This window comes from Onychostruthus taczanowskii, unplaced genomic scaffold (assembly GCF_017590055.1).
Source record: "Onychostruthus taczanowskii isolate IOZ18803 unplaced genomic scaffold, ASM1759005v1 scaffold101, whole genome shotgun sequence".
NCBI lineage: Eukaryota > Metazoa > Chordata > Aves > Passeriformes > Passeridae > Onychostruthus > Onychostruthus taczanowskii.
Window position 1 is genome coordinate 611,218 of NW_024496638.1, and position 14,534 is coordinate 625,751.

A 14,534-nucleotide genomic window follows, 5' to 3' on the forward strand; every position below is an offset into this window, starting at 1 on the left:
GTTGCCAAGAGATTTTTCATTCCATTTATTTCAGAAATAAAAGAAGACAACAATATAAATCACTTAGCAGACACAACCAAAATTAGAAGCTCAGGCCTTGTTTACTCTTTTCCAAACCTTGTTAGGATTCTCTCCAGCACAAAATATTCCCACCCAATCATGTAATCCCATGTGCCTGATCAGGTAAAAAGCCAATGGACTCCTAGAATACAGCAGGTTATCAGTTCATATTATGTTACTGCACCTCTACCCCAGTTGATTTTTCACAAGAGACCGGTAGATAAATGAATTGCAGAGCAAGTAACATTCTCCAAAATTTAACAGAACATCATTTAGTATCTACTCTTCTTTACCTGCCACCATTCCTGGGAATTCACACTTAAATCAGGAAGTAATCCTAGTCAAAATACAACTCAAGGCAGACCCAGAAATGCAGTGATTATTGACCCAAATAATCACCCCCAAACTGCTATGATTTGTATTTTTTACATTTGCCTGAGTTAAGAGCAGTAGTTGGGCTCCAAAATGCTTTGCATTTAGCTTGACAATAATTATCACGTAACTGTCCAAGTTTTTCCGCATAATTTAACTAAACTGCAGATGCTGGGTAACTTTACAACATGCCTCAAATCAGGTTTTAGACATATTCTCTATATATCTACAATCATACAAACATGCTGCTTTAGTTAAAGGATCACCCTGAAAATCAGCCCTGGCTTGATCAAGAAATAGCAACAGCAGATTACTGCAGTAAAATGAGAACTTCAGCAACCACTGGGAACGGTTTTGAAAGTTCTTGAGCTTGAATTTCAATATTAATGCATCAGAAGGTTTATTTCTCAAACATTTGGCATGTTAACATTTTTCTATTTAAATTCTTAAAGAATTTAAATTAAAGAATTTAAATCTTTCAGATTAGAAAGAACAATTTACTCTCCTACCCCTGAAAGAGCTGTAAGGTGTAATCAATTTAGTTGAACAATGCATGGAATAAGAAAATATCCTTTGCTACCTCCTTTATGTCAGTTATATCCCAACACAGCATTAGTAAGCAAATATTATCTTAAAATATATATTGGGAATAAAATGGAATTGTATTTAGATTAACTTTTGTAGTTAGCTTTGTCTCTATCATAAGGAATGAGACATACCAACATTTTACTCAAGGTCCTGGGTATCATTTTACTTCTGGAAGGCCAAGAATGAAATTCAAGAGATGTGTTTACAAATACAGACAGATAATTATTTCATTAGAAATACTGAACAGCATCAACTTTTCAAGCAGTTTCTCCATGAGGGCAATCACAGTTCCCTTACAGAAATTCTACTGTGTGATTTAGCCAAGAAAGTTGTACAACAAAAAAAAAAAGCAGTATTTTGATTAAATTTCTGTTTGCTCCTAGAAATGAAGACAATTTATTATCCACGAGTTGCTTAAAAATTCCCTAAGTTGTTATCAAGCAGTAAAGCACTAGTATTGAAAGGCACTAGGATTGGAGCTTGTGTTACCTGGTTTCCAGTACAGACAGCACTTGAGAGCTCAGTAAATCACACCTGTAAAACACTCCTGTGCTTGGGCCCAAGTCTGCTACATTCATTAAAGTGTTGGACAGGTTCTTGTGCAGCTGGAAGGATGCAAAATTCAGAGCAGATCCCTGCAGATTTACAGGTTGGATCTTTCCTTGACAGACATACGAGTTGTGGACTGTGTGTATGTTCTAATTACATCCTGAAAACAAAGCAACAGAAAAACTCAGAGCAAGTTCCATTTAAAGTAAAGAACTGCAGGAAAAAACTGAATGAAGTGAGTTGTTGTTCTTCGGATCAAGCACTGAGCCCAGGAAAGGCTTGTGGCAATGTTTCATTAGCATCTCAAAGGGTGGGTAACCAACCCAAACACATTTTATATCACATACAGTTACCTTCCAGAAACCCTACAAACCTCAAATGAAACACAGTCTTTGTACATCGCCAGTTAATTAACATTTAATTGTTATTAGAGCGATGTTTTGGTATTTTGCAAGCACTGACTTCTGGCCTTTAGCTCAAACAGGGATCAAGACTAATTTCTCACATCATTGGATTTTCAAGAGAAGCCAAAATAACTTACAGCCAGTCAAAATGCAGCTACAAAAATCATTACTGTACCTTTTTCCCACCCTCAGCATTGTATTTGTCCAGCAAAGCCTGGATACAGGCTCCATAATTAGGATGAACATCAGTGAAGTTTTTCACCTGCACAGGAAGACAAAACAGAAAAGGCAACAAGAATTTTTTTTCCTCCAATTCAAGAAGGTTCTTTACCACATTTCCTGGGATACAAGCAGTAGGTATCATAAGGAAGAAAAGTTTAATTCTGATCAGTTATAAAGAAGATATGAACATCTTCAAACACGATTTCTGTTATGCCACACAGAGCTCATTCCCAATTTAAACAAAGCTGCCCCGGGAAGGATAAGAATCCAGTGCCTCCTTGGCCCTCACTGCCTTCCCCTTGTTTAGAGCAAAACCTTACTCTGGCAGTCATCTGATTTTTAAAACACCAAGCTAACCATATGTTCAACACCTGTCCCATTCTTCCCCCCAGGAAAAAGTTACTTTAACATGTTATATTGATGTCGTATTGTGTAAACAGGCACGCATTTAAGTATGAGAATTCCCAAGTGAAAAATCCAGTCTTTTCAGAGAATTCCTGATCTTCCTTTCCAGAAGCCATTATGGCAATGTTACTAGACTGGTAGGAAACCTGGAATAAACCCCAAAGAGGGCACTTACAGCTCGTTTCTGAATGAAGAGCTGGGCATCCTTCAGATGATCCGCAATGTTCTTACACAGCCTCTGGCGCTCTTCCTCGTTCAGCACTTTGAGGTAGAATTCTCGCACCTGGCCATTGGAAATAAAGGTTTATTTTGATAGCCCCAAAAGTGAAAAAAAATAGCTTTCACTTCCTAGTCAAGCAACACTTAAAATACTCAAAACATTTAAAAGGCAGCCAATCTGTCAGGGTTTTTCTTTGGCAAACATGCCGACAACTCCTTCTCCAGACACTAATGGCAAGAAAACAAGTCAGAGCCTCTACCTAACAAGGCCCAAAATCTGAATTTGAGATTCTGTGAGAACTCACACTAACACACACCCTACACACTCCTCATGTGTGCCAAGCAGCACAAAGCCTTTCCAAAGCCCCACCTGGGTCACGTTGTCCTCATTGGCACTGTTGAAGCGCTGCACATCCCCTGAAGCAAACGTGCAGCCCTCCTTCAGCCGGGGCTGATCCTCAGGACCAGTGAAGCTGTTTGGGTAATAATTTGGGGCACCACCTGGGGAAAAAAAAAATATCCCCAAGCCAAGTCAATCAGATGGCAGCACTTTCAAGTAAGTCAGAAGACAGAGGATGTTATTTGCTAAATCAATTACTCAGTTACTATTGGTTTAATTAAAAACAGCTGACAGCATTTTTCTGTCAACACCTTCAAGCCAGTACTTAACAGCACCTGCTGCAAAGAGAATTTCCACAGCTTTTTTCAGGGGATATTGATTTGATTTAAAAATAAGAAAACCTAGACACTCTCACAACAATATTTCTCAATTATAATAGATAGTCATGCTTGAAGTTTAAGGCAGCATAAAAATGCAATCATTTACATATCTGAAGTACTACAATGGTTCCCTGTGTAGGGGGTGTATTTTAAACACATAAGGAACTAAGAGAACCGCATTACCTATTCTGGGACAAGAGCAGCTGTCCTCAAGTTTCTGTTTTTCAAATATTTCCCTCTCCTCCCTCAGCAAGTGTCTGAATTCATAGCCCAGAGGAACACATATTTTGGCATGAGCCACAGCTTAAGTACATCCTTGTTTACTCTCAGGTGGAAAACAGCCACTATTGGGCAAACCCTGACAGAAGCTGCTCAATAGAGGGGAAGTGACAGCTCTACTCTTGGCATTTTCACTTTTGTCTTTCACAATCTCAGAAATCTGAAAACAAAGCAGTTTAGTGAAGAGGACGGAGCCAAGTCAGTCTCTAAAACCTCACTGCAGGTATTCTCCCACAAACTGCTTTCCTGTCAAAGGCCTTTATATTAAGTTTTAAACACATCCTAAGCTTCACTTGCTTTTTATACTTCTAAACTCCTCATCTGGTATCCAAATATCCCAAGTCTCCTTACTGGATTAACAGAGAAGATATACAAGCATTCTACACAAGTATCTAAAGATGATAAACACAGATCTTAAGCCCCCTGTGAACTGAAGAGAACACTGCAGCTCATGCTTAAGCATCACTATATTGAAAGCTGTCTTCCTGGCTACCTTGGTTGTCCGAAACAGTCATTGGCCCATCCCTCTGGTAGTTGGCCACCCTGGCTCTGAAGGGACAGTTGACAGGGATCTGGAGATAGTTGGGGCCCAGGCGGTGTCTGTGGGTGTCAGGATACGAGAACAGGCGTCCCTAAAACATTGAGCACAAACATGAACCATTTGTAAAACACTGGGGCACGCCAACTCAAAGCTTTCAAAAGCAGCTAAGTAACAGTGTTCCTCAGGTCACACCTCCTGTTTACCTGCAGCATTTTGTCAGGGCTGGGCTCAATTCCTGGAGGCATGTTGCTAGGGTCATAAGCCATCTGTTCCACCTCTGCAAAGTAGTTGACAGGATTCCTGTTCAAGACCAGCTTTCCCACAGGAATGAGAGGGTAGTCACCATGAGGCCAAACCTGTAAGACACAACACAAATCCAGTGAAACCAACCTTATTACAGTATTATGCAGCTTAACTGCCAGGCAGAATTCACCCCATTTTACTCCTGGTTAAGAAAATACATTACTGAGTTTCTTTTCTCTTAACAAACACTGAGGAATGTCTTATTTTAAGAAGCCTTTTGCAATTAAAACAGATTATTAATGCAACTTATTTCATCATCCCAGCATAATCTCAGCACTTGAGTATTTGAACGAAATGCCCGCAGGCCCTTGAAAAGCTGCCTAGGGAAGCAGGGCGTGGGTGGAACTGGTGGCACAAATGTTTTCAGCTCCTTCAAAATGCTTAACTGGCCTTTTCTTTGCCATCTGAGCTGCACTTTTAAGTTCAAAGGTCTTTAGCCTTTGGGCAGAATGGCCACTGGGGAGAATGGTGTTAGAGGTAAAAAAGAGTTTATTATGCAATGCGAGTTTATGTCGGCATTTTTCAACGAGGCATTCCTAGGAGTAGCTATTGGAAGTGGGACAAAATGAAACCAGCAAGGCTCAGGGTGTGACTCTGATCTGAGATCACACCTCTGAAGTGCCATGGGATCTACAGGCCTGGAATCAAGCCCTATCCATATGTTCCCTGAGGAAGAGTAACATCAGATATAATACAACTACAGCTTCATCTCCAGAATTCCTTGCTCATTGTGGCTCTACAATAAAGAATGCACTTCAAAACTACCTGAAACTGAGTATTCCCAGAATTATCAGACATACCTTAGTCACATCAAAAGGATTAAATGGGAACTTCTCTGCTTCTTCAAAGGTCATAACCTGGATGTAGAAGGACCATGAAGGATAGTTCCCCTTGGCAATGGCATTGTAAAGGTCCCGTATGGCATAGTCAGGATCAGTAGAAGCCAGCCTTCCTGCTTCTTCCACAGAAAGGTTTTTGATGCCCTGGTCAGTCTAAAAGCAAAGAAAGCACCAGTTACAGCATGCAGAAAGTACTACAGAGATGATTCATCAAGAATGGATTTTAACAAGATTTATAATCCAAGGATGAGATTGTCCAGGTTCTAACTTCTAGTAACTTGAGTTTAGATTTATAGTACATTCAACGGCTGCCTTCCAGATAAAAATCAGTTCACCGACAGTGCTCCATTAACAAGACACAGATGCCCAAAGAAGAGTTTCTTACAGTCTAGTAAATGAACAGAAGAAGAAAGATACCTCTCCTATGGGTTAAAGGTGTGAAACTGATACTAAACAAGGACTCCACACACCTTTGAGCCTGAGTTAAACTTGAGAAGTCACACTTTTTTATGGTTTTTATCCAATATGATGTATAGTTCCAATTAAAAAAATAATCAGTACCTTGGCATGGAATTTGCAGTAAACTGCTCTTCCATCAGCATTAACCAGTTTGAAGGTGTGTGATCCATATCCATTCATGTGGCGATAGCCATCGGGAATGCCACGGTCACTGAACAGGAAAGACACCTGAAGAGAGGAATCAAACACTATGAATGGGCTCAGCATTCCAAGGAGAAAGTCTTCACTCCAGACTAAGTTTGTTTATTGTGTTAATCTGCATCACTGGGAGCTATGTTAATGTTGTCAGGAATTCCTTGAGGAATTTCTACTTTAGGTGTTAATGAAATAAAACTGACTCCCCCTGTAAGCATAGGTAAGTATGAATAATTTAAAATAATATTTAAATCAAATATAAATAAGACTATGTAGACTTCTAAATCAAACATGGAAAAGATAGAGTTAAAAACCCACTGTCAAAACATGATTATCTTAATCATACAAAATAAAGTCACGGGAGAAGCTTACTTGATGCAAAGACTCGGGGCGAAGACTCCAGAAGTCCCACACCATGTCTGGATCCTTCAGATGAGTCTGAGGGTTCCTCTTTTGGCTATGGATGAAGGATGGAAACTAATTTGTCCAGAAGTGGAAAAGGAAAAAGAGAGGAAAAAAAAAGACAAAGCTGTAAAATCACTGAAAATAAAATCTTCTACTGCCATACCCTTCTTGCAAACAAATTAATTCACAGACCAGTCAGTAAAATTAGGGTAATGTCAAACATTCACAATAAGAATAAACAGAGATAAAGAATGCTTTCATTTTGTGGTTGATAAGGTGAGAGATAAAACTGTTCAGATTTGTATATCTGCATTTATGTGACTCATAAAGGAATACAGAGATACTATGAAATATGTGTGCAGAACTCCTGCTCTCAAGGAAAGCCCCTCTGCAAACTGCTGTCAAACTTGTGCCAAAAGACCAAAAACCCCAGATTTAATAAAAAGAATTGGCAAGAAGCCTTTGAAGTGAAAAGTTCCAGTGAAAAGTATGAAACCATGTAAGTTATCAAGCCTTAGTTCTTTATTCACTTTTGTTTAAGAACATATTTCTAAGTAAAAAATGTTCAATCTGACCAACAACCAAGTTTTTGTTTCTGAGGGAAGCCAAAACAAGACGTGAGTGAACTTTTGGGCTTTCTCACAAAGTACCCTCGCCTTTTGTGCTTACTCACCAACATTGCATCCCGAATGAAGAAGATGGGAGTGTTGTTTCCCACAAGATCCCAATTCCCATCCTCTGTGTAGAACTTCATGGCAAAGCCTCGGGGGTCACGAACTGTGTCAGCTGAGCCAGATTCTCCAGCTTGAAGAAATCCATGAACACACAGAAGTGTTAGGATAGGAAATGCATGTAAATACAACCTGAAAATAGGCCATAAAATCCTAAAAGGGCAAGGTTTATTGCAGTCTTTTCTACACCAAGGAATTGCAGGAATATTTTCAACAACACTTCATGCACTGTGAGTTTTCAAAGTGTAAACCCAACCAAACATTCAGGCCACAGTTAAAAAAAGGAAAAAAACAAGTATATCCCCTTGAACCAATTAAGAGTGGAATTTGCATTATCACTAAGAGAGACATCATCAGATTGTAAGGCTGAATCATCTAAACCCACATTTGTCTCTGTGCACCAAATCCCAGTGGGAAAGCTCTCATCTGGAAGGTAGCAATCTAACCAGCGTGCCTAATAAAACACTGTGGAAGAGCTGTAATCCTTTTAATTCCTGCTGCTTCACCCAGGATGGGATTTTAGACCGGAGCACAAGTGCTTAGCACAACACCTGAGCAGAAGTCTTCCAAAAGTGCTCAGAACAGCTAATGCTGAATTGTGATGAAATCAGTAGGACGCTCATTCTCTTGTTAAAAACCTTGTGTATTCCAGAAGAGCAGGGAGGAAACGTGTCCAAACAGGGCAGGCAAAGGGAAGGGAAGGATGCAACAACCTGCTCCAGCAGCAGTCCTCATTTCAAACTCAACCCTGTGTCCCTACCCTGTACAACATCCAGGAGACCCTAAATCCTAAGGGATTTAAGACTGGAAACAGCCAATAGACCAAAGCCAGCAGCTCCCTGAGCCTTGCTGGACTACTTTTTTCTCTCCAATACTTCCAGAACTGAATCCTCATGAGGATTTCTTTTCTTTTAAATACATCCACATCACGAATTATGATTTTTCTATCAGACAAGCTATTGATCACAATTAGCTTCAAATAACAGCATTTAAGATTTCGCTAGTTTGTGAATTCCAATCTTTAAGAAAGAAGACTGTTTGTTTTTATTTCCCCAGTACTTAATTTACATCACTTATCCCCAAAATATTCCTGCAGCATAAGAGATCATAGGTATTTAACTTGTGTTGATTGTGATCCAACTAGAAACAAAGCAAGCTTTCTGTCAAAAAAAACCCAGCTCGGGCTGCCCTCCCTCTCACATTTCAGACAGAAAAGTATCTCCAGAGAACTCTGAGGGAAAGGGGCAAAAGCTGCTTAAGGTCTTCCATGTAAGTGAATTTCTGAGAAGATGAAGCAAGCATTGCAGACACCCTTAAGTGCCCCACAATGTGCTCTCAGGGCACATGCAGAAGACACAAAGTGAATGTAGAGCCTTACCAACAGTGGAGAAGCGGATGGCAAGTGGAGTCCTTTTCCCAACGTGCTCAAACACTTTTGCCTTACAATACTGGGTGATATCATGAGTGACTTCAAAATAGCCAAAGGCTCCTGAAGAACAGCAAGTTCAAAATATCAGATCTGGGTACCTTCCTTCCAATCCCAGCTTGTCTGTTGCTGACATACAACTTAAAGTCCAAGGGAAGTACACCAGTTTAAACAATGCTCTAAACACTCCATTTACTTTCACAAAATGAAACTGATTTAACACAATCTATTTGCTCATTCTCTCCTCCTTAACTGACTGTTAGCAGCTCCCAGCAGCAGCACAGAAGATGCTGTTCTGCCAACATCTGTGTATTCATCTGGGAGCAAGGCAGGTATTTCTTTAATCCTGCTATGAGTTGCAGAATTTTTGGTGCACCTGTAAGCTGGGTGAAGCAACACAACTCTTTCCACCCCCACAGAGGAACTTTTCCCATGTACAGTCACATTTTAAATACAGCCCCACGCTTGCTCCTTCTAGGTCAATGCATGGCAAAAGTCAAGATACTAATTCTACCTTACTAATATCAATAATAATTTTTAAAGGTTTAGGGTTTTTTAATGTAAATATTAGATGATCAGCTTGCTTTGGCAGACACACATTAGAAGACAAAGCCAAATTCTCTATTAAATAACATGAAAACAACATTAAATAGAGATGGGGAGGAACAGACAGAAGAAGCAGAGACTACAGCAGATACAGTAAAAACTGAAGGGCTATAACCACATTTTCTCTCATTTTTGTAAACAACTTTTCAGTGCTCCACGTTTTGGCATTGAGCTCTTTTAAACCAGGCCCTACCACTGTTGTTTATATAGAATTATCATAGCTAGTAACACTAACTTATAAATAACAATGTAATTTATGCATCACTATCTACACATTAACTGAAAAGCTTTTTAATTCTACACAGAGAAAATATGTGATTTTAAACATACCTGCCCCTTTTGCATGCACAACTCTCTCAGGAATCCTCTCCCTGTCAAAGTGAGCCATCTCATCAGTGAAAACAACATCTTGGACAAGAAGAGGTCCACGTGGCCCCACTGTCAGGATATTCAGCTTATCCCCAGTGGGGTTCCCAGCACCCGTGGTCAGGACATCTGGTTTCTGGAAGCAAGAGAAAGTCACTGTCAACACCAGAAATTAAAAACCAGAGCCACACAATGTGCATGACTGTTCAACCATTACATGTCACAGAACACATCAACAAGAAGTGGCAAAATGACTTCAGATTCTGGGGGAAGTTACAGAACATACAGATGTTTACCTAAATCACACAGCTAAGTTTAAAGACAATTTAAGAATGGGAGCTGAAGCCATGTAAAATCCAGGAATATTTTCCATGATTCAGAAATGTTTCTTCTCAAGACTATTGATCTCGCTTCAGGAAAAAATATGGGATGGGGAAAAAAAAACAAACCTAAAACAGGAGCAGCTGCTGGAAAATAAGGGAGAAAGGAGAGGAAGGTAATGTCAGTACAGGGGTAGAGACATAAAGCAAGAGCTACAGCCAGACTAAAATGGGGTTGATTAGTGTTGGTCTGGAAGAGTTATGGAAAATAACAGAAGTAGGAACACCTGAGGAATCATCATTTTAGACTCCTGCACCATGGAAGGACTAAGATTAACACAAGCCCTAAGAAGCTCTACTGCCAGGCAATGTCCTACAACTTCAAGAAACACCTGCACTAAAACTGAGTGCACTCCTACTTTCTCATAAAAAGATTCCAGCAGAAAAGATTTCATCTGCATCACATGTGGGGTTATATGCTCCTCTAAGGCAATATTCCTGTTTTACTGGGTGCTGTGGAAAATGCAGTGAGAAAGGTACATCAGCTCCAGAGACCTGATAGTCACAGTTGTCACTTCTTCCTGGAGTACATTTATTGTTAGGAGCCTTGTAAAGGACTTGGAAGAACACGAAAACAAATCAGGACAAAGGAAAAAATAAAGAAAATAAAGACTAAATTTGCAACAGGGCGAGCTCAAACACAGTCACAGATTCTGACCTGTTAACAATAAACCCATCACATCTTGCACTAAACTGACATAATTCCATATGGGCTCTCTATCCACACCATCCTACCTGAAACATCCACACACCTGAAGCACATCAGCACAAATTCCCTCAGCCCTTCCTGACTAGTTCTCCTTTAAAGTTCTATAAATGAAAAGGGGTGGTGGAGAGAAGGAAGAAGCAATTCTTGATGAGAAAAGCATTCACTATTCTAACAGCGACTACACGGGGCTCCGATTCTTACCTGAAGTTCTGCTTTAAGGGGGTTAATTACTGCAAACACACAAAATTCCCATCTGATAGAAATGAGAACCCACAAAGGCAAGGAAAGAACAATTATTCACATCCACATGCAGAGCTCTGGATCAGGCAGGAACACAGGGAGTTCCAGCACCTTTGTTTCACTCAGGTCCATGAATAACCACATAAAAGACATTTGACAGGGTAAGTGCATTTCCACCGTGTTCCTACTAATGTGCAACACACGCAACTGCAGCTGGCTTGAATTCCCAAAATAGCCATGTTCTTTATTCCTCCTTCACCACTTCATTAGCATAAAGCTTTAAGCATAAATCAAATTCCTTTGGGTTGTCTGGAATCCTCACCTACACTGAAATCTGCACAACCATTTTAAAAGACAGTAAGTAACTGGTTACAAACATAAACATGATGTTCAGAAACTTACAGGAAAGTTAAATAAAGCCAAATCTGTATTTCAAGTCAAACAAACATCTGCTTAAATCAAAAGGTTATCTATAGTTTCTCATGGGAAATATGCAAGAGTAGAAATTGTTCTCAGTATATTTTCCACTGCTTTTTTATTACAGACAAGATTATTCTACAATGCCAATATTTAAGGCCACCAGAAGTAGTTGCTAAAACCACAACTTGTTGACATTAAGGCTATAAAAAAAATAAACAGCTTTGTGGCCGTACAGTCTCCTTTGTGTAGGCAGACTTTCTAGTGTTCACATTACAAGTAAAGAATATTCATTTACTTCGTGGAAGGAGATATTCACTTCAGTTTCAGGATGTTATGTGGGGTACACAAAGTAAGTTCCAGAGAGGGAAAATAACCACACCACAGTTTAAAGAACTCTCATACTACTTTTGGATGTGAGTTTGTTTGATGCCTGTGTTTTCATCTGGTTGGGAGCTGCACACAGCCCAAACCTTGATAGGGAAGAACTTTCAAATCTGTATTTCATTACAGAACTAACCTGCCATGACAAAAAGACGGGAAGGAAAGCCAGGAGAATTTTAGTCGCTGCCGTGGTAAACAGCACACATCAAGGTACACACTTCCAGGCATTACTGATACTTTGCACCTCATACAACTCACTTTAAAATTCTAATAAGTCCTCCCTACTTTCTATCTTAAAGTCTCATGACTCCTTATGCAATACAGACTTCGGGTTGCCTCCCAATCTCCATTAACCTTGGCCTCTTTTCAAACGCTGCTTTGCTACAGAAAAGCCGATATCCCTACAAAAAGAATTACTCATGGATAAAAAAGGAACTATTATGACACATGCTAGGATATGATGGAATCACAACCCATCAGGTACTTTTCACACTGTAACTTTGAGAACCAGGAGAAATATAAAATTAAGATGACTTAACAGCTCCAGGGGGAACTGAGCTTGTATCTTGCATGATTGCCACTGTAAACCAGCACAAAGTGTATGTTGTAGCAAATACACATTTCTGCCAGAAATGACACGTGGAAACTGTCACAGTGATTTGATGAAGAAGGGAACTCTTGCAACATTTACACATTAACCTAAATATCTGGAGTCTGTTCTACATCTTCAGATGACTGAGTGCCATGCTGCTGATCACACGACCTTATGATTTCAGGCAGCCACTTGTGCCAGTCCACTTCACGGGATCAGAGTTGGAAGGGATCTTCAAGGTCATTGAATTCCAGCCCCTGCAACAGGCAGGGACACAGGGACACCTTCCGCTATCCCAGGTTGCTCCATGCCCCGTCCAACCTGGCCTTGGACACTTCCAGGGATGGGGCAGCCACGGTTTCTCCAGGAAACTTGTGCCAGGGCCTCACCACTCTCAAAGGGAAGAATTTCTTCCTAAAAAATTCACTTCGGTCTGGTCACGCAGAATACGCTGAGCTGGAAGGGAGCCACAAGGATCGCCGAGTCCAACTCCTGGCCCTGGACACACCGCTGAACGTGCTTTATCCTTCCTACTATTCCCTAGTCACATTTCCACCGGGCTCTACCCCCGTGACAGCAAACCGAAACGCAAACTTCTGATTTAAGACAGGAAAGAATCGCCCCCATCCCTGCCCGCGGGCCCGCGGCTCGGGCGCAGCACAGCCCCGGCGCTGCCTGCAAGGAGCGGCCGGGGAGGCAGCGCTGACCGCCCTTGTCGCTCGGGGCCAGCTGGCAGCCTCCATCCCTCCCTCCCTCCGCGCCTCGCCGTTCCCGGGCACAGCTCCAAGCCGTGGGGGCGAGGCCGGGACGGGGCGAGGGCGCCTCGCCCTCCGCCGCTGGCCCGGGGACGCCGGGGCGCTCGGAGCGCCGCGGGGCTCTGCGCCCTCCGGCGCCGCGGCTCCCCGGGGGATGCGGCGCACGGCGACACCCGGGAGCGGCGCTGCCCGGCGGGTACCTGCGAGCCCCGCTGGCTCTTCCACAGCTTCAGCTGGTTCGCGGCGTCGTCCCGCCCGTCGGCCATTTTGCGGTCTCCGGCGACCCCCAAGGCAGCAAGGGCGGCGCGGAGGGGAGCGGCGGGGCTGTGTTCGCTCCCGGCGGGGAGGCAGCAGCGGCGGGGAGGTCAGGCCGTGGCGCGGTCACGCTGTCACCCCGCGGGAACCCAGCGCCGCCGCCGCCGCGTCCCGCCCGCAGTAGCCGCGGGTAGCGGGAGGCACCGCCGGTACAGCTCCGCTCCCGCCCCCCCCGCTACCTCCTCGGCCAATAGGACAGCGGCCAGCCGTCACCGCGAGTTCTGATTGGTCTAAGGGCACGTCAATCTTGCGCGGGGAGGCCCCGCCCACTCCTCCTCCGGCTGTGGGGCGGAGGCTGGGGGCGCTGTCGGGTTCCTTTGAAATTGGAAGGAAATTCACCAATGTACAGCTGCGAAAGGGATTTTTGGGCTGTAATCCCATTGTTGAGATGCCGGAGATTTCTAAAGCTGCTGGTGGTGGAGGCGTTGTTCGGTGACAGAAAAAGTCACAGGTTCGCCGCCGTGAAAGCTGCACGTACTTACGGAGTTTCTGAGGCAGGGTTTGTTTCAGCGGTGAAAAAAAATTTGTAAATTGCAAAATCAAAGCGACCGGTATATAACTATATAAATTATATAAGTATATAAATTACATCAGTGTATAACTATATGCGGGCTCGTTCTTGTATCGGTGCCTGAAATGGGGTACAGCGAGTTCACTTTGGGCATATGCACTCAACAAAAGAGCATTTCTTTGGGGACTGGAATTCTTAACCTTAAAAAACCACCCACTTCTGAATTATGTGGTTATACTTACAAATCTGAGTAAATATGACACAAGTAATTTTGATAATACTGCAGAATGTCCCTGGCTTGGTGCCAGTGCATATACTAAGGGTGATAAGAGTGGTAAAAAGCTGATTATTTTTCCTATTTCTGAGGTAAAACTTTTGAACAACGTAAACAGTCCATCTTAAACTCCTTATCTTCAAGATTATATCTACATTATTTCTCTTAATAGATACAAAGAATAGTCTAACTCGTTATTTCAAGTAGACAATTGCTTTATCTGTACGTGTTATTATGGATTAGAGGGTTGAAGCTCCCAAATTCAGGT

At 42.1% G+C, this 14,534-nt stretch overlaps 1 protein-coding gene across 1 annotated transcript; it reads right to left on the reverse strand.

The window, feature by feature from the left end:
- Positions 1–10: 10 nt before the first annotated feature.
- Positions 11–13,666, reverse strand: CAT (catalase). The gene is made up of 13 exons (XM_041411430.1): positions 13,367–13,666; positions 9,654–9,825; positions 8,670–8,780; positions 7,234–7,364; positions 6,528–6,632; positions 6,063–6,188; positions 5,463–5,654; positions 4,563–4,715; positions 4,312–4,450; positions 3,190–3,320; positions 2,776–2,883; positions 2,149–2,235; positions 11–1,729 (listed from the first exon to the last, which is right to left on the reverse strand). Exons 1-13 carry the CDS (start codon positions 13,430–13,432, stop codon positions 1,664–1,666), a joined length of 1,587 nt encoding a protein of 528 aa, XP_041267364.1. The 5' UTR covers positions 13,433–13,666; the 3' UTR covers positions 11–1,663.
- Between the last annotated feature and the right edge of the window lie 868 nt (positions 13,667–14,534).